Source organism: Xenopus laevis, chromosome 3S (assembly GCF_017654675.1).
Source record: "Xenopus laevis strain J_2021 chromosome 3S, Xenopus_laevis_v10.1, whole genome shotgun sequence".
In the NCBI taxonomy this organism is placed as follows: domain Eukaryota; kingdom Metazoa; phylum Chordata; class Amphibia; order Anura; family Pipidae; genus Xenopus; species Xenopus laevis.
The window spans coordinates 83,469,930-83,491,190 of record NC_054376.1 but is presented as its reverse complement, the minus strand read 5'-3'; the positions used below and the strand labels follow the sequence as shown (position 1 = coordinate 83,491,190).

General features: G+C 36.8%; 1 protein-coding gene across 5 annotated transcripts in view; it reads right to left on the bottom strand.

The window, feature by feature from the left end:
• Positions 1-565: 565 nt before the first annotated feature.
• pphln1.S (periphilin 1 S homeolog) overlaps positions 566-21,261 on the bottom strand; it is a 41,722-nt gene continuing 21,026 nt past the window's right edge. For 3 of the 5 annotated variants that reach the window (XM_041587631.1, XM_018254278.2, XM_018254279.2), the window contains 5 exons: positions 18,943-19,154; positions 17,954-18,024; positions 16,692-16,817; positions 15,834-15,974; positions 566-1,185 (listed from right to left, as the gene is read on the bottom strand). In XM_041587631.1, the coding sequence (XP_041443565.1) occupies positions 1,003-1,185; positions 15,834-15,974; positions 16,692-16,817; positions 17,954-18,024; positions 18,943-19,154 (733 nt within the window). In that variant the 3' untranslated portion in view covers positions 566-1,002. 5 annotated transcript variants of the gene reach the window in all.

Sequence of the window (21,261 nt, the reverse complement as noted above, 5' to 3'; positions counted from 1 at the left end):
CACAAAAAAATGAATATATTTTTTGAACGAGCACAGTGTTTTCAAACACTATTTTTTTTTTTTTTTTTTTACAGAAACCCAACTGAATGAGCTCAATCAAAAATAAAAAGATTTTTTTCCTCTTTAAATTCTGTAAAAGGGCCACTTCTACAACTAAAATGATTTGCTGAAATCCTGCACTCACAGGCTTTACGTCAAAATGCAAAAACTTTTTCTTGGTAGATTAACGTTGTACTAAAGACGTTTCTCAAGATCCGGATTTCCTGTTTTTCCCAATTGTTTCCCAATTTGTGTTGAATTATAACATTGCACCCAGGGGGATATTTTGTTTCCCCATGGTGTATGCCCTCTATACTATGGAGGGTTTCTAAGTCAAACTGCTAAATCAGAAAAAAAAAAACATTAAAAAAAACCATTAGTAAATTATTACTTTTGGTATTCTGATACCACAAATAATATAATTTATAAAAGGTGAACTGCCACTTGAATTATTTTGTAAATGGTGTTAATTTTAAGACAAAACGGTTTAGCGAGACACACACACAAAACACTTGTACAAAAAATGTAAAGTAAAAAAAAAATGATTCTTGTTTAATAATTTGAAAATAAAAACAGAAAGCAGCCATTACTTAGGGTTCATAGATAGAAAAACAACAAAAGCAAAACGGTTGAGGAATTTTCATTTTGGAGACATACATAACAATTCACTCAGAAATAGTGAAGCAAAATTCACACCAGTCTGTACATCATTCAAGTAAAGATCGTACCGCCCAAAACACAATTTACTCTACACAATTGTTATTTATACATAACACATGCGTACAAAATGGCCCAGGTCCTATGTAAGTTGTCTAAAAAGAACCCACAGTATAATTCTTATTCTTACTTTTTTTTTTTTTGCAATATCCAAAATATTTTATATAGGATAATTATTATGTAGACAGACAATGCAACTAAGGAAAATCTTAATTTAAAATTTGAAAAGTGTGCTTTGTGTGCATCCTATACCAATTCCTGGTGTGCATCATATTCCGTGATATACATTTTTAGCTCTTCAATGCATCTTTCCCCGATCTCACTTAAATTTTGTCTCAATGAGAACTGAATTTGCTTTTCAAGTGTGGAGTCCTTGTCTATTAACATCTTCACAACCATCCCGAACGTCTCACAGTCCTGCCTATAGACCTGCAAGCAACAGAGGAGGAGTTATATGAGGAAATCTGCTCATAAGATTTTACTGAAGAAAACCAGGATCTTTTTGTTAAAGATTCAAACATGATAGTGACAACACATCTGAAAACTAGGAAAAAAAATTCCGAAATGACAGGTCACATGGTTTTATACTTCTTCCCCATTCTTACTTGGTTATATATATATATATATATATATATATATATATATATATATATATATATATATATATATATATATATATATATATATATATATATATATATATATATATATATTTTTAAGATTTGGCAATACAGTATATAGATATAGATATATATATATAGAAGTAACAAAAAGGGTACGCACACACAGGACTTGAGTGAGAAAATAAGTTTGTCGTTTATTCAACGTTTCGGCCCAGTCACATGACTGGCTCATGTGACTGGGCCGAAACGTTGAATAAATGACAAACTTATTTTTGAGAAAGGTCCCTGAGTGGACCGAAACGTCATATATATATATGTATATATATATTTATTTATTTATTTATTTAAGATTTGGAAAGATATAGCCAAAATTTAAATATCAAGAAAAGTTAAGTATCCCACAACCCCCAAACTTTTTTTAATTTTATAAAGATTAGGGATGCACCGAATCCAGGATTCAGTTCGGGATTCGGTCTTTTTAAGCAGGATTCGGACGAATTTTTCTGCCCAGTCGAACCGAATCCCAAACCTAATTTGCATATGCAAATTAGGATTCGGATTTGGTTCGGTACGATATTCGGATTAAGGGGTTCAGCCGAATACAAAATAGTGGATTCGGTGCATCCCTAATAAAGATACAAAAAATTTAGTCAAACATTCTCCTTAAAAAAAAAAAATACACACAGACCCCATGGTATTCAGCCTTACACATTTCATACCCTATGGTATTTAATCATAGGCAGTACCAAGTACTGGAGGGTATGAAACACTTATGCATTATTTTCTTCATGTTCCCTTTGTGGGGAAAGACAGGGCAAACGTTGTATATTTTCCCTTTTTTTCTCAGTTCCTACAACCACCCCAGGAACTAAAAAAGTGAAGAAGTTGTGCTGTTCAAAGACAAATTGCAAGACAGACACAGGAAACAGAAGCTTAAATGGGACTCAGTCATCTCAAATCACATGAAAAAAGATTTCCGCCATTTCTAGATTTCTTATTTATAGAAACAGTAATAATGGGGCTACAGTATAACATAATTCAGCCTGTTTTTTTCCTTGCCAGATCTATACAGCAAGTGAAGCAATGTATGAACTAAACTATGGAGGGAGGGAGGAAGCAGTGCTGTGTTTTCCTTCCAGATTATCAGTGGGAAAACCCTTTCCCCCCATATGGTTAAATAGAAAATCTTACTGCAAGACCACAAAAAACAAACTCTTTTACGGAAATGTAACCAATAAATTCAAATGGTTCTTGGGAGGATTCAGAAAGAGGCTGTAGTGTATTTAGCATTTAAGTACATTACCCCACATAAACATTGGAGTGCTCCCGTTAATTAAAAGCGTCATTGCCCATGAAGAGTTGTTGTTCCTTTTCCATTAGTGGTAAATGACAGAGGCAAATGACAGAGCAGTGTAGATGAAAAGCTTTTCCTCTGTATAATTTCAGGTATGAACAGTGTAACTGTAAGAAGCCAGTGTTGCTAATAAACCCTTCAACTTGCCTTCAAAGCTCAGAATAGCAGCTCCAGGCCAGACTCTGGTTTTTATGAGAAATCATCTGATACTTCTATTGTGATGAGAGTGAGGAAGTGACTGGCGTGACATCATGTTGTGACTAAATGCAGAGTGTGCAGTTTCTCATACACACTTACCTTGTTTCATAGGATTTTGCTGGTTTATACTTATAGGTGGCTTGGCTATTTCTCATTATATAGGCACACTTCTAGATTGTATATGATTATCCAAGATATAATTAATCCTTAATAGATGCAAAACCATTTTATTGGGTATATTTAATGTTTAATTTACGATTTAATAGAATTAAGGTATGGACATCTGAATTACAGTAAAACCCATTATCCAGAAACCGCCCAGGTCCCGAGCATTCTGGATAACAAGTGCCATAGCTGTATATGGTTACAATTATACTTATAAACATTGATCCCTTTGCCAACATTTATAGGGGTTTCCCATTTTTGAGCTCATTTTAATTCATTTGATGCTATTTGTGCACGCAGCATTGTACAGTGACAGGACAGAATGGACTCTACAATAATAAAATACAAAATACAGCTACATTCAAGATTAAGGGCTAAGTGTTAAAAATTCAAGAGAAAGGAGATTTCTGCCCCATTGAGATTACACTAACTAGCATTTATAATAAATGTTTACCCAGGTGCATTAACCCATAGCAGCCAATAGGATATTTACTTTTAAACAGGTGACCATAATACGCTACCAGGTGAGAAGAACTATAGCAAACTTAGCACTTAACTTACAGAACTTTGTTTATCACAAAGAAACAGAGGGGCAGGGAGGCTGCCCCCCCCCCCATTCCCTTAGAAATGGTTTGTGCAACAATTACAACATTGTGCCTAACCTGCAGCACTTCTATAGACTACAAATAAAATGATCAGCAAGTATTTCTTGCATGATGATTCGTAGGACACATTTCTCTGCTTCAGCTACATTTCAGTGGCTTCTGATGGGCCAAGACCTATAATACCATGCTTTTCACACTGAATCTGAATACAAGATTATCCGCTAATTTAAAAAATAGGTGCTAATGTTTTTCAAGTTCCTTTGTGACACCTATATGAAAAGGTATAGTCACTTTTGGGAAATAAAGGCTGCCCTGCATAAGAAGCACAGGAAACAAGTCTCCCAAGGCTACTGTATGTGACACTTGCATGCTATGTGTGCTCACTTTCCAATGTACACAAAGCAGATTTTGTTTAGGAAACACTGTAGGGGTTCAAAGTTTCACAGTTAAACTTCCAAACAATGAGACAAAGTTGTTTGTGTCAAAATAATTCTATTTTTATTCTTAAGGTGTTCCTTTGGGTTTGTACCAGTAGTTAGGAAAAAAAAAAGTTAGAGTGTATATTAGACCTTATTGTATATTTAAAGCAAAATCTTAGTACACGTGTACATGTGTGTATATCTATGTGTGTAAACTCCATTTAATCGAAATAATGCAAATTTTAAAAAATGATTTCATTCTCTCTGTAATAATAAAACAGTTCATTGTACTTGATCCAAACTAAGATATAATTAATCCTTATTGGAGGCAAACGTAGCCTATTGTTTTTTTTTAATGTTTAAGGGATTTTCTAGTAGATTTAAGGCATGAAGATCCAAATTACAGAAAGATCCATTATCCAGAAGACCCCAGGTCTCGAGCATTCTGGATAATAGCTCCCATACCTATATATATTAATATATTATTGTCATTGTTTAACTGCACACCACTCAACTGTTCAAAAGATCCAAAAGGAGTGAGTGCACTTCAGGAACCTTCAAAAGAGATTTTTTTTAAAAACATTATTTATTAGAAAAAGTTAAAAACAGGCCAACGTTTCAGTCTCCTCCTAAGACTTTTATCAAGACCATAAATGTTTTACGCACATAGCATTAAATAGACAAAGTCTGGAAGCACTCACCCAATCATGTGTGGTTCTGTAGTCATGTACACATTAAGTGCAATGATTATTTTAACTTTTTACTTTTCCCAACACAGGGTTTCTTTAATTTCTATTTGCTTTACACATTGTGCGGGTATATACTGGTGATTGGATGCTAGTCTCTACACATATGTATGCTATGTGCGCAAAACATTTATGGTCTTGATAAAGGTCTTAGGAGGAGACAAAAACGTTGGCCTGTTTAACTTTTTCTAATAAATAATATGATTTAAAAAAAATCTCTTTTGAAGGTTCCTGGTGTGCACTTACTCCTACATACATACATACATACAAACTGGCTGGCATTACCAAATGATCCAAATGCCAGTGGAAATTGTCAACATTTTAAAAATTCCCATAAATTCCACCAATAGAAAATTATTAAAAAAAAATAGAATTTTTCAAACTCAGATGAATTAATTTGACCCGAAAACTCAAATCTAATTTTCTCTGAAAAAACTTGAATGTCAGTAAAGCTGCAAACAACTCCAAATGAATCCCTATCCCTGGATGTCTCCCGCTGAAGTCATTTTATCCCTGCCCTAAATCATATGACAACCTATAGAAAGCCATGACAATACAATAAATAAATAAGGATGTGAATATACAGCCACAGTAAGAAGCTACATAGGGCTTAGCCTAGCAAAATAAAGGGAAATTTTAATGAATGAAAAAAGGATTTACAGCAGTGATCCCCAACCAGTAGCTCGTGAGCAACATGTTGCTCCCCAACCCATTGGATGTTGCTCCCAGTGGCCTCAAAGCAGGAGCTTATTTTTGAATTCCAGGCTTGGGGGCAAGTTTAAGTTGTGTAAAAACCTGGTGTACTGCCAAACAGAACCTCAATCCAGGTTGACAATCCACATAGAGGCTACCAAGTGGCCAATCACAGCACTTATTTGGCACCCCAAGAAAATTTTCATGATAGTGTTGCTCCCCAACTCCTTTTTCTTCTGAATGTTGCTCATGGGTTCGAAAGGTTGGGGATCCCTGATTTACAGGATGATCACAAACTGGGATGGCTTTTGCACTCTGGCTCACCTACTTCACTTGCAGCTCAGGGCACAGGAAATGAGCCATTGAGAAAGTGACACTTTTATTCTAAAGGCAATTGCCTCATATCACTGCTTAGATCTAATGACTTGAGAACACTCCTTGAAGGCAATATTTTGGTTGCAGGTGAAACCACCTGATAATTAACATTTTTAACAGTTCATTACATTTTTGTGCCATTCCCTATGAACACAAATCCTGTTCAACCCTTTAAGGCAGAGGAACACTAAATCCCCTTGTCTGTGCAGAGAGGAAATGGTCTACAGCCACTTCATTTAATCTACAATTCTCTGATCTTCAATAGGAACTTTCCAGGTCAGTTCTCAAACTGCCAGTGAATGAATAGTCATTGCTTATATGTTGACAACAAGGTTGCTCCGATTGGCTTCTTTGAAATTTTACTGTATCCTTCCCCCCAATATTTGAGTTATGCAATTAATATTATTAATATTAACATCTGTTTTAATAACATATAAAGGATTAGTGATGTCACTAAATCTTTTGCTTCACTATGGGAAAAACAGACAATAAAACAAAAGAGAAAATAAAAAAAATAAAAAAAAGGACAGACCTGTTGTAACAAAGTTATGTTTTTTTCTTGCAAATCTTCCCAGTGTCTTGGGTTTTCTTGAATTTCATGAGTTAGAACCTGAACAAGTGGACCTACTGTCCCAAACTTCTAAAAGATGATCAGGACATAAATGCACCAAAGCAGTGGCTACAATTAAATGGTACATGTAAGCATACAGTAACTAAATAAAAGCTTATTTCTAAGGATGATATGAAATATGACACATTTGTGATATGTGAAGTAAGAAAAGCTCATAAACAGCAAATCAACTACAGCAAGCAGTGTAGTATTACATAAAAAAAGGGAACTGGTACCAAAACACTGAACTTAAACTTATAAATATAGTTCTGGTCAAGAAAGCTTACAGGAGACCTCATTCTAAACACGTGTTCAAAATATAACAAAAATTGTGTTGGGCTTGTATTACTGCAGCTATGGAACTATGGCTGCTGTAACCTTAAAGGATCAGTAACAAGGGTTTTAAAGTGATAAAAATATAATGTAGTGTTGCCCTGCACAAGTAAAACTGCTGTGTTTGCTTCAGAAACACTACTATAGTTTATATAAATAAGTATAATCTTCCCCAATAGTAAAACTGTTGCATATTTAAATTATTAAAAGTTAAGTGTGAAGCTAAAGCATGAATTAGAAGGCAGCCACCACAACTGACAATGTACATTTCACAAACCCCAATACATCCAGCCACAATAACTGAATGGAGTGAACATACAGGAAGCAATGAGAAACACTCTAGAACCACACCCTGCTACAGCAATTTCATAAATACATTTAGTGCAAGGTTTATAGCTTTGTCCAAAAACAAGAACACTGTATCCAGCAACATGTTACTTTGTTTCCTTCAGCTCCTTGGAAGAACTTAAAAGAAATCAAATATTCCAACTGGATTTTCATTCTTTGCTCAGGAAAAAAAAAAAAAGAAAGGGTGACGAGGTCCCACAAAACACAAAAGTATTGTGAGAAAACAGGGTGTGGTGCTCTGAGAAAGTGGGCAAATACCCAAACCAAATGTACTGGTGGAAAAGGACAAGCAACAATATGTTCTGATCATCAGACTCCGAGAATATGGTTATTTACTACATAAATTTTGAAGAAGTAGGGAAGTGTCTTATATTGTTTCTATATACAGTAACATTTTTAAACAGCAGTAACCCATTTATTTTTAAGGAAGATGATTAAAGGGGAACTATCGTGAAAAAGACAATTTAATATAAGCTTCAGCATACTGAAATAAGACACTTCCTAAATACAATCAGTTAAATATTCTGCATTGTTTCCGAAATAATCAAGTTTATCTTCACGATCCCTCGCTCAGCATCCGTTTCTCTTCATTCGCTCTTCATGCAGCAGTTGGGTGTCAGATAATCATTGGCAGTTAGATCCATTAAACAGTATGGCTTTTTTACCTAGAAGATATATTAGAGCTCACTATTAAAATCACCAGAAATCCTGTCTCTCTATACACAGGATTTGTGCAAAAGCAGGTCATTTTGTTAGATTTTGTTTGTACTGGAATCAGTTATTTGAGTGAGCTCTAATTCATCTGCTAGGAAAGGAAGCCCCCATACGATATTTTGGATCTAACTTTCAATGAATATCCCAACTGCTGCATGAAGAGAGAATGAAGAGAAACAGATGCTGAGAGAGTAATAGTGAAGATAAACTTGATTATTTCAGAAACAATGCAGAATATTTAATTGATTGTATTTACAAAGTTTCTTATTTCAGTGTGATAAGGCTTACATAACATTTTCATTTTCGCAAAAGTTCCCCTTTAATGTTCGTTGCCAAAGTATAAAAAGGTTTTAGAGCCCTTACTCCTTATAAAGCAAAGAGGCAGCTTGCAGCAATACAAAGGAATTTGAGAATTGGAGATGGGACAGATGAGTTAGAGACTTGTTACATATAGGGTGGAGAGGGGAATGGAAGAGCATGGTTGTGGGCTACAGCTAGTTCACCACAACAGATTTGCCACATTGAGTGAATATGTGAGACCAGCTATAATGGAACAAGCTGATTCTCAAAGCAACTTGGGAAAGTGTTGATCTAGTACAAGAGAGTGGGAACATTACAAAGGCAAGACTGGTCGGGGAAGGGGAATTGGGGTATTAGAAGGTGGATAGGGTAATCTGTTAGCAAGTGAAATAGTGCAAAATGTTAACTGAAACACTCACAATGTTGGGGTTTTTATGGCAAGCAAGACTTTGCCAATTACAGGCCTTCAAAATGTAACTGACCACAAAAACTATTAGTGTCATATACAGTGGTGTGAAAAACTATTTGCCCCCTTCCTGATTTCTTATTCTTTTGCATGTTTGTCACACAAAATGTTTCTGATCATCAAACACATTTAACTATTAGTCAAAGATAACACAAGTAAACACAAAATGCAGTTTTTAAATGAGGGTTTTTATTATTTAGGGAGAAAAGAAATCCAAACCTGTGTGAAAAAGTAATTGCCCCTGAACCTAATAACTGGTTGGGCCACCCTTAGCAGCAATAACTGCAATCAAGCGTTTGCGATAACTTGCAACGAGTCTTTTACAGCGCTCTGGAGGAATTTTGGCCCACTCATCTTTGCAGAATTGTTGTAATTCAGCTTTATTTGAGGGTTTTCTAGCATGAATCGCCTTTTTAAGGTCATGCCACAACATCTCAATAGGATTCAGGTCAGGACTTTGACTAGGCCACTCCAAAGTCTTCATTTTGTTTTTCTTCAGCCATTCAGAGGTGGATTTGCTGGTGTGTGGGTCATTGTCCTGCTGCAGCACCCAAGATCGCTTCAGCTTGAGTTGACGAACAGATGGCCCGACATTCTCCTTCAGGATTTTTTGGTAGACAGTAGAATTCATGGTTCCATCTATCACAGCAAGTCTTCCAGGTCCTGAAGCAGCAAAACAACCCCAGACCATCACACTGCCACCACCATATTTTACTGTTGGTATGATGTTCTTTTTGTTACTTTTACGCCAGATTTAACGGGACGCGCACCTTCCAAAAAGTTCAACTTTTGTTTCGTCGGTCCACAAGGTATTTTCCCAAAAGTCTTGGCAATCATTGAGATGTTTTTTAGCAAAATTGAGACGAGCCTTAATGTTCTTTTTGCTTAAAAGTGGTTTGCGCCTTGGAAATCTGCCATGCAGGCCGTTTTTGCCCAGTCTCTTTCTTATGGTGGAGTCGTGAACACTGACCTTAATTGAGGCAAGTGAGGCCTGCAGTTCTTTAGATGTTGTCCTGGGGTCTTTTGTGGCCTCTCGGATGAGTTGTCTCTGCGCTCTTGGGGTAATTTTGGTCGGCCGGCCACTCCTGGGAAGGTTCACCACTGTTCCATGTTTTTGCCATTTGTGGATAATGGCTCTCACTGTGGTTCGCTGGAGTCCCAAAGCTTTAGAAATGGCTTTATAACCTTTGAAATTGAACTCAGGTGTGATAAACCACAGTTAAGTTATTTTTTAACAAGGGGGGGGGCAATCACTTTTTCACACAGGCCCATGTAGATTTGGAGTTTTTTTTCTCCCTTAATAATGTAAACCTTCATTTAAAAACTGCATTTTGTGTTCAATTATGTTATCTTTGACTAATAGTTAACGGTTTTTGATGAGCAGAAACATTTCAGTGTGACAAACATGCAAAAGAATAAGAAATCAGGAAGGGGGCAAATAGTTTTTCACACCACTGTAGGTTACTAAAGCATTGTCATTTATCTATAGGCTGCTCAAGTTGCAGGGGGAAACAACATCATTAGTTATAGAACATGCTATTCTCTTACCAGATACTGCATTGGCTGCTAAGGGCCTCAGGGCAATTTTTGAGAAATGTTTCTGAATTTAGCTTTGGTTATTTTAAGATGTGTCCGTTAGAACTATTTTGCCTGCAATTTAAATTTTCACCAGTTTTTTGGGGCATATTACACTTTCTTTATAAGAACATTTCTTGAGAAAATGCATCACATACACTTTTAGAAAGGTATGGGAAAATGTTCTTGGCAACCCCAAAATAAAACAATGAAAAAAAAAACCCCACAGACTGTGTGTGCATTAAGACAAACCCTGCTTTTCACACAAGAAATTCTTCTGTGCTTGAACTTGAACAATGTCAGTTAGTCCTGCAGTACTATGGGTATCTGGAGCAGACCTTATCAAGGAGCCTGTACAGGCTATGGAGCAGCTAACAAGTTGCCCCATATCTGAATATATAAAAATTTATATAAAAAAAACAATGTGCTCCACTCTCATCAGTGTTTTTTTTAGTATTGCTTTCCTAGATGTTCAATTATTTTATATTAAAAGTTGTGTTTTAATTGGCTAACAGTAGAGACAGTTTCTATTTTTTTTTTAAATGTTTTTATTAGCACCAAAAATATAAATAGAAAAAAAATGAAATATGCCACACAGTCATGAAGCAATTTTCTATTGGTTTCACAACCTTTAGGCCATTGTTCAAGTTGCTTATTGTTGCCAGAACTTCTTGAAAATGGGGGTTTACAAAAAGGTAAAATAATGGGAATTGTTGAGGATTGCTCCCTTACATTTAACTATATTGCACAATATGCATTAGTGCAACTGTAAACTGCAAATGCACCTTTGTTTTTTCAGGAATACACTTTGTTGCATTCCTCTAAACCTCACCAATACAAATTCTGATAAATGGGCCTCCGTGGTTCTGTGAATTTTGCTAAAATGTTTCATGTAATCGATACAGACACTGTATATTAGTGTTATTGTATTTATTGCACACATGGGCAGATATCGGTCTTCAAACCAGCTAAGAATTTAGCAGAACTTATTGTTCTTATTAACAGTGATTCATCATACACCAATAAAATCAAGTTTCGGTCATATAGTTTGACTCATTTTTAGGTTCAATGCTCTCAGACATCAATGAAATTGAGCTCTTTGAAGTCCCTGTTTTTTTAATGAAAAATTATGTTTTTGTTAAATAAAGCAAAATTCCATTTTCATTTTGAAATTAGCAGCAGTGGAAATTGTCTGGAAAGGGGTTTGCTGTCCCCAATGAGGCACATAGATAACATTATTGCAGACCAATACTCACATCCCTTGACCTATAAAATGTTGTTGGAAATAGTCTCAGTCATCAGGTTCCCATTTACAAATGAAACCCCACAAAATGTATTCATTAGTTACATGCATTTAAATGCATTACGGCGCATTCAAAGTCAGTACAGAATGTCAATTAGCAGCTCAATAGCTGAAGAGGAGCAAGTCCAATTAAAGCTGTAAAATCCTATGCCCCTATTGTAAAATGTAAAAGTTCTGGTCTGCACTTGAAAAGCCAGAGTATCACTGGACAAACAAATGTAACTCCCACACCCTCATCAGCTCCAATTTTATTGCCAGCCCCGACCTGATGGTGTCCTAAAATGGCCAAAACATCTGCTCTCCAATCAACACAAATAAACAGTGGAAGATGGTCAAATATACACTAGGGGCAGGCTTGCAGCGTTACATTTTGTATTTAGAGTCCTTTCACTGCTGGAGTTTGCAGAGACACAAAAACTATAAATAGCTTGAATTTCAATCTCGTCACTAAAGGAAACAGATTTATAGTAGAAATCTTTGTAAACCCGAGTATGATCAATAATTAGGGAATGGATATCAATCCTTCAACAATAGTGTAGCAGATTATACAGACAAATGGACAGTATATTAAAAGGGGCAATTCCTACTTGAATAGGAAATGTTAGCATATTGTTATTGGTTGACTAATTCCTAGCAAATGTATTCATTTTTTTTTTTAAATAATTTTTAATTGGGGTTTTCCCCCATCTTAAAAAGTAATGTGGCTTCCAAGGTCGGTGACAATTGCAACAACATGCTGTACAAAAGAAGGGAGTATTTAAACATACAAATATGGATATGGGATCACGTATCCAGCTCTTTAAGCTCTGTGGTAGTTTGTTAGTGCACCACAAGGATAGATTGTCTGAGAAGCTCTGTCACCTATTTTTAAACAGCCAGTGTCAAGCATCAGCAGCTACTTTGGAGGGATGGGATGGCAGCAGAGGCCCACTTTACAGATAAGCATTTAATGTATGAGAACATTTGTTTTCAGGAAAGATTACAGTTACATGCTGAAAGTTATGAGAATCTGCTGTACAGATGTAGAGAAGATATTAAGCACTGTCCATCCAAATGTGATGTTTGTAATGGCGGCTAAAAAAAAAAAAAAAATGGGCCAGGACAGGGTGCGTCCATTTCTCATGGATGGGTTGAGGGAGATAAAGTGATGTATCAAAGGTCACAATAAATCGACATGAGTATATGACCCAGGATTTGAAGAATCACAGTCACTTCATGTTATTCAATATGTACAGAAACCAATCAGAACTGCTGCACATGTTACAAAGCAAGCGAACTCCTTATGTCAGCACAATTAAAAGAAAATAAAAAGAGTTTAAATAATAAAGCTGAATAAACAACTTTGATTAGTTTAAATTTTTACATTTTACACAACTGCAAAATCAACTGAAGTTTTATTTGGCTGGTTATCTCCAGCTTCAAGAAATGTGGATTTGGCAACAATTTCCTCTAAATCTTGTTTCAATTATGGTACTGGGAGAGGCAGGGGAAGTGCACTGTGACTGAAACATATTTTCAGCGAGAATGTTTGTGCATGAAGGAGAACTATAGAGTAGGTGTAGAATGATGGTGTGTGGGTAGAGGAAATTCATAACTTGCTGATTTTATCTTTATAAAGAACAAGCACAATTATGCATGGAACAGCTCGTTAGATTTCTAGCAACAACATACTGATTTTCTACAAATAAATTATTCCATGGAAATGAGATCCAATTAAAAAAAAACCATAAGGACCAGAAAGAATATTTATGTACTCTTAATTTTGACTTCCTTAAAAAGGTGAAACAAATTCTAGGTAAAGGCTCACATTTATCAAAAGGGTCAAAATAGAGTTTGCCACAGATCACTAGAGAAAAGCTTCACATCTCTATTCACTTCTAATGGCAAGCAACACACTCCTTATTCCAGCACGTCACAGCAGATTATAACAGTAAGATTAGCAAGAATTCTCAAACCATGTACCGTATATACTCGAGTATAAGCCGAGTTTTTCAGCCCCCAAAATATGCTGAAAAACTCTACCTCGGCTTATACTCGGGTCAATCGCAAAAACGGTCGCCGGCGCCCAAGAATAGTCGCCGGCGCCCAAGAATAGTCTCCAAGAATATTCACTGGCATCCAAGAATGGTCGCCGGCATCCAAAAACGAGATGCCGGCACCTCCAATGGGAGCAGAAACCCTCAATTTTTTGATTGACACTTACCAGAAGCTGCTGCATTTCTCACTGCATATACTCGAGTCAATACACTTTCCCAGTTTTTGGAGGTAAAATTAAGTACCTCGGCTTATACTCGGACGGCTTATACTCGAGTATATATGGTTCGTCTAAAAAGCTGAAATTAGTTTTCTCAAAGAGGTTAGATTTTTTTTTAGAGCAGTGACGGTTATCTCTTTTTTTTTTAAAAAAATTCGGGTCGTTTATTGAGTGAATAAAAGCAGGCAATTTACAACGAATAATCAAAACAAGGGAAGACCCTGTGTTACATGTCTAAATAAAAAGTAAAAAGCATTGCATGCATCAAACATTTCGTCAGATACAGAATTTTATATCCTTATTGGGGGTCTCCCTCCAATGAGGAGTTCAGACCTAGTTAGACGTGAAGTTTTTTCTCCATTTATCTTTCCTGAACCCTTTCGACTTAAACTGCCATAGGTTGCCTTGGGTGTTGGGAGTAAATGTCAGTCCAGGGACCCCAAATTCTATGAAATTTGGTGGGGACTCCCCTTTTTAAGTACATTAAATACTCCGTGCTGCAGGTATCCTGCATTATCGCTTTCCAGGTAGAGAAGGTAGGAGGAGTCACTGCTCTCCAGTTCTGAGTGATTAATCTCTTAGCTAGTTATAATGCCTCAAGGAGAAAAAGTGACTGGTATTGATTAAACTTAAGGTCTTGTATTATGGCCAGGACACACGTTTTAGGTCACCTGTAGCACCCCCTCTAATGTATCTAGTACTTCCCTCCAATATGACGTAAGTTTAGTGCAGCTCCACAGCATGTGCAGCAAAGCACACCTAGTGCAAACATCCGGGGTGTTGCCATTAATGTAGTGGAGTTTGACAGGGGTGTAGTAAGCCCTGTGAAGAATATATGGTTGAATTAGCCGTAGCCTGTGGTTGGGGGCTACTAACTGAGGGGTTTCCTGCGCTTCTTGCCAGTTCTCATCTAGGACTGTACCCACGTCCACCTCCCATTTACTTCGTAGCCCATCTAGGTTGTTTCCGTGCACTTGTTGTAGCAACTTAGCATATAACATAGTGACCAGACCTTTTGTGTGTGGACTGCGATATGTTGTGGCGCTTGTGTGTGGCATTGAGAGCACGGCTGACATGTGAAAGGTCAGCCATTGGTTGTGTGGAATCTGGAATTGGTCCTTCAATTGTGCAAAGGAGATTAGTTTACCATCATGCCACAAATCACCTATGGTATTCAACACCACGTCCGACCAAAGACTCATTGGGCCTAATTTTACCAATAAGGGATAGTCATGATTGTTCCATGTGGGTGTAAGTGGGTCCGTGACAGGAGATTTAAGAAGTGTATTTGCCATTTTCCACATCTTACGTAAGGAACTGACGGGGGGGTGGGGTTGAAGAGTAGTGCTTGAGATGCAGTGGCAGATTTCCCTAGGATCCAGCTCACTGGATTATCAGTAAAGCCAGTCAACTCTATACAGCTTATATCACACATGTTCTATCTTTGGTCTTTAATGGAGATGGAAAACAGCACGCAACCATATCATACAATATTTATTATTTATTTATTTAAATGGAAGAGTAATGTCACAGCTCACAACTGTGACTACAGTTGTGTAGCTGCCAGGTGGTTTGTGAAGGCGTTTAGGATACAATACAGCAGGGGTGGTCTGTCGAGCAGCTGGGGAAGAGGAGCTGAGGAGCAGCTAGGAAGATGGGAACTGGGGTTAGAAATATACACATGGAGGTAGTTAGTGTGCGTTTTGAAAAAAGTGCAATAATCCAGGAAATAATAGAGATTTGTACTTAGTAAGGAGCCATTAGAAGAATAAGTGCAAACCATACTGTATGGAGGAAGCATAGGAGGCTAGGAGGAGGGTATATGGAGAGGCTAAGTGCACATTTTGGAGATGTGTAAAAGGGAAGAGAAGCAACTAGAGCCTTTAATAAAGGCAGGAACAAAAAACATGGCTGGAAAAGTGCAGATGAGAGGGACATTAACTGAATTTAGGAATCTGAGAGAATTATTAAGGGAGCAGAACTTTGCATTTCTTACCTCTTCAATTTCTTTCGTCTTTGCTGCAATTGCTCTTGAACGGCTGGTATGTGGATTTGCATCATGAAATTCAGAATTCCCAGAGACATTTGCTTCTAATTCAGCAATTTGGTCTCCATGCAGTGCAGAAGATGACCCAGCCTTAAATAGGACATACAACAAAGAATAATTTGCATTCCTTTGAATATCAGCAAATCTATGTAGTCATCACAAAATACATCAACTAGAGCAGCATGTGGCAATTCAATAATATGCATGTTCTTGTCTGTGATTGGATGGGAATGGGTAGGTAACAAGGAATGTACTATAAGTGATAAAGCGATTGTCAATATATGTGATGAACATAAAAATGAAGTGAGGTTCAGAAAGATCATTGAAGTCAGTCTATTTCCGCCTCTGTGAAAACTTTTATATGTTGAGCTAGGTAGAACTATTTTAGGAGAACTGGTAGTAAGACAGCAAGCTTAACCAAAGGGCATCAACAGTGATGTCTCAGAAGACTTCACTGAAGAATGAATTGACCAAAGGGTTACAAGAACTTTGACTAGAACTTTGACAAAAAAAAAAAAAAAAAAAAGATGGCTTTGGAGAAAAACTGCTTATGTGCAAATGTCAAAGCCATTTATGACAACCAAAGTAATTTGTGACAAGTTAGGGACTTCCCTCTGCATTTAAAGGTTATTGAGAAGTCAAGTATAATGGCAGCCTATAAATGACCAAGGGGTCTTGGGTTTTAGCATTACATTTTCTGTATGTAGTATTACAATATGTAGACAACACAAGGATAAAATATACCTTATGATGCCTATAAATATAAGCAACAGTGAGAAGAAAATTATTAAAATATAATATTCTTACATGCTCTTCTGTGCAATCCTGTAATTTGCTTTCAGTGACCTTCTCCATTCTCTCAGCAACCCACTTACAAGCAGCCTCCATAAAAACTGGGTCAGACAGTCGGCTACTTTTATCTAATTCTGCACCCTGTAGAGAGTAAAAATTGTGTATGCACAATTTTATCTATACTGGTGAAAACAAAGCATACTCTCTTAAGGTACATATAGCAGCCCATTTCTACGGGAAAACAGGCAAATGTGGGTAACAAACTTGCTAAAAAGTGTCCTTTTAAATCTTGAAATAGTAATGCATAACTATTCCAACCATGATTTTCAGGTGCAAGTCGTAGATATAGTTCATCTCTGTATAATAACTTAATCTGTGTCACTAGCTATTGCCCATTACTATTTATAATGAAGCCCTCCTGTTCTGGAGTAAAGCATCGCACATGAACACTCTGGGTGCCAACAGAATTTACTGCACTAAAGAAAACGTGGAAAGCTGCCAATGACGAGATACCAGGTGTAGGTTTTGTAACAAGGGAATATCCCCACTACAGTGTTTATAAGTGGTGAAACAAATGTCCTTTAGTTTGGCTGCCCAATGCAGAGATCAGATAAAACATGAGCAAAGGCTTAGCAACAGAGAAAGCAGATGTTGGGGACTTGGAGTGCAGGAAACAAGTGGAATCATGATAACTTGGTTCACTAAGACATCGAAACGGGTCATCTTCCAGAGCCTTTTGGGGGCCCTCAAAATGTTAGTGTGGATTTAGTAAATCTTAGTTTTGGCACTGGATAATGCCCACCTTAAGGGCATAAACACAGAGGTAGAAATTCTTATTTATGGGGTGAAAATGTGTGTGCCCAAAGAGCACATTATTCAATCTATTGTCCTAAAAATGGCTAACTGATAATAATTGGAAGGCCAGCTTTCATAGATTCAATTTAAATAAAAACAATTGACAATTTTAAAACATTATTTCCTTTCTCTCTGTTATAATTATAAAAAACGGTCTCCCTGATTCCATCTAAGATGGGATGAATTGTTAGTTTAGGCAAAATATTATTGGGTTCAGTTAATGTTTAAATGATTCTTTAATAGACTTAAAATATGGTGATACAAATTAAAGAAAGACCCCTTACTTGGAAAAACCCCAGGTCCTAAATACTCTGGTTAACAGGTCCCATGCCTATCTATGATTACTAGAATTTATGACTTCTTTGAATAAAACATTAACTGGTTGATTCAATTTGCAGTTGCAAACAGGAAAAGAAAACTACCTTTGTAGGAGGAATTGCAGCAGAACTTGTAGGGGATACTGCTGAAGGATGAGTACATGACTGCTCTTTGCCTAGGAACAGAACATAGAACAATTTTAGAAAAAAATAATTATATGCATTAGAATCCACAGCAGAACCTAGAATCTGAATAGTTAATAAGTTTCCACAAGAAAGTAGTTCAATAAGCCGGATTGTCTTTAGGAAACATCAATTTCTGACTAAAAGACAAAAAGGAGCCCAGGCTACATTTAATTCCCCTTTCCATGTTTCCTTTGCTGAAAAAGTCAATTAGATTTTTACAATTTCCTGATTTCAGAGTCCTGTGTAACAATAACCACACAATTTGAATTTCAAACTACAGCCTGTATTTCCATCTTGCAGGTATTTTAGTCATTACATACTTTGCATGGAACAACTGGAGAAAACAAACAGCAACATATGAACAAAACAAAAAAAAATATATAATAGATCTTATGGGGGGGCTTCCTTTCCATTCAGATGTATTAGAGTTCACTCAAATAATGGATTCCAGTAAAAACAAAATCGAACAAAATAACTGCCATTTGCACCATTTCTGCCTGTAGAGAGACATGACGTCTGGTGATTTAAACAGAGTGAGCTCTAACACGTCTTCTAGACAAAGGAGCCCCCCTATAAGATTTTGGATCTAACTGTCAATGAATGTCTGACAGCCAACTCCTGCATGAAGACAGAATGAAGAGAAACAGGTGCTGAGAGAGGAACAGTGAAGATAAACTTGATTATTTCAGAAATGATGCAGATTTTTTTTAATGGATTGTATTTAGAAAGTTTATTATTTCAGTATGCTGAAGCTTATATTCAATTTTCATTTTTGCGATAGTTTCCCTTTAAAGCAGCCCTGCATTAATAAAGTCTGTGCACCCACAGTTTACACTGCAATGAAGTGAACTGGTATTTAAAAAGAACATAACTGTTGCTAATACTTATTATAATCATAAAGTACCTACTTCTTCTGTGTTGGTGGAAAGGGTAGGATTTCCCTCTCTCTGGTGAATAGCTTCTGCTGCTTACACTGGAACCAGATCTACTATGTGGAGAATCCTTTCGAGTAACAGGAGAGTCCCGGACAAAAGGAGAGTCTCTTCTGTGCGGCGATCGTTCTCTGGGACAGATATTAGGATGGTAGTATGGCTTTTTCTTGTAAGCATCTTTGCTTTCTCTAAAAGATGGAGCAATACCTAAATTATACGGTCATCACAATACAATGATGTATTATATTAAAGGGATACTGTTTTGGGAAAACATTTTTTTCAAAATCATACAGATTTTTTTTATATTTTATTTTGAAATCTGGCATGGGGCTAGATACATTGTCCCCAAGTCAAGTGACAATTTACAATCGAGCCGGCAGGAGGCAGTTCAGGGAGATTAGACGAATTAGCACAGAAGAAGAGCCAATTTAGCGCCAGACGACTAAATCTCCCCGAATCTGAGCGTGTGTCTCTGCCCTTACTGCTGCACTGCAAGTTAGAGTGAGGTCACCCCCCCCCCCAGCAGAACAATGGGAAGGTAACAGATAACAGCTCCCTGGTAGATATAAGAACAGCACTCAATAGTAAATCGATTCGATTGGGATTCAGCCGAATCCTTCTGGCTGGCTGAACCGAATCCTAATTTGCATATGCAAATTAGGGGTGGGAAATCATGTGACTTTTTGTCACAAAACAAGGAAGCAAAAAAAGGTTTCCCCTTCCCACCCCTAATTTGCATGTGCAAATTAGGATTTGGATTCGGTTCGGTGTTCACTGAATCTTTTGCAAAGGATTCGGCCGATTCCAAAATAGCGGATTCGGTGCATCCATAGTAAAAATCTATGTCCCACTGCGACTCAGTTCAGTTACATTGAGTAGGAGAAACAATAGCTTGCTTTAAAGCAGTTCCATACTGAAGTGCTGGCTCTTTCTGAAAGCTCATGACCAGAGTCTACACACCAATAAATACACTTGTTGGGTTAGGAATGAAATTTTACATGGTAGAGAATTATTTGCAGTGAAAACAGTGTAATTTAGAAATAAAAACGACACCATAAAAATCGTGACAGACTTCCTTTAAAAGGAGGTTTATCATGTACGGATTATGATGGACGCTAAGGAGAGCTAAAAACAGTTTATGGCAAACTTCATGTTTAACACTCTACTAAACCATTTGTTGCCCTTTGTGCTGGTTATGTTGGTTTGTGTTTAGCCTCTTGTTGGGAAGTATTTGTTCCAAATATGCTTAATTTTCCCAGAGGTTTTCTTGGGGTTTGATGAAGACAGTTTCAGAAATGTGAATGCTCTGTTGTAAGACCGAGACAAAACGCATACGCAGAAAGTCTTTTACAAATTTGCCACATGTGCATAGTACGCTCCTTTATTGTGATGCTTAGGGGATCATATGATAGACCAGAATGACTGATGAAGTAATAAGGCATCTGCAATCATTGAAGACAGTCATTTTCTTCAGAGTTCCTCCAATAAAAGTGAGAAATTTTGTGCTAAATAATTATGACATTTGAAAAGGGGCTAGGATAAGAGTTGTTCGGTAATATTATAGGTTTGTTGGGTTCCTTGTCCCTTAAAATGGCTATAAATGCCCAGATTTTGTAGAGCAGTTTTGACTGACTATTTGAATTTCAGATGAACCATGCTGGCAGTGAGCGCATAATATACACCACTAGTATATTTAGCACCACTGTAACGATGCTATAAAAAGACTTCTGATTTCTTATCAAGCAAATGCTATGAAAATCAGAAGAGGGGTACAACTGCTCTTGAAGAAGCAAAGCTATCCTTTTCAAAGACAATGGATCTTGTAGCTTTTCTGTGACCTCTAAAGTATGCTACACTTAATATGCTAATGAAACCATGTTGGAAGATACCAAAAATAAACACACCTGTTAATTACTTCCTGCAGCAAAACCAACACAAAGGAGATAAACAAAGTATCTGTATACCACAAAAAAGCCACTTAATCAGTTATTTAAAGCGCGTTGTCCCAGGAGAGCCAATATTAACCAAAGTTTTGGTAATTCACATTAGACTAGTATCTATAAATATCCTACAAAAACTGAACATCTGTGATACAACCACAAGTAAAAGAGGACTAAAAAAAATTAACCAAACGATGCCACAGATTGTGCTTACTAGGTGGAACTAAGAAAAGCCCGAGAGTCATGAGGCAGATAAATCAGATAATCCCATGGCATTAGGGTTATAATGATCCACTCCTTATTTATTAAACCTTATTTCACGTTATAATTTTTAAGTGCAGTGGAACAAAGTTTT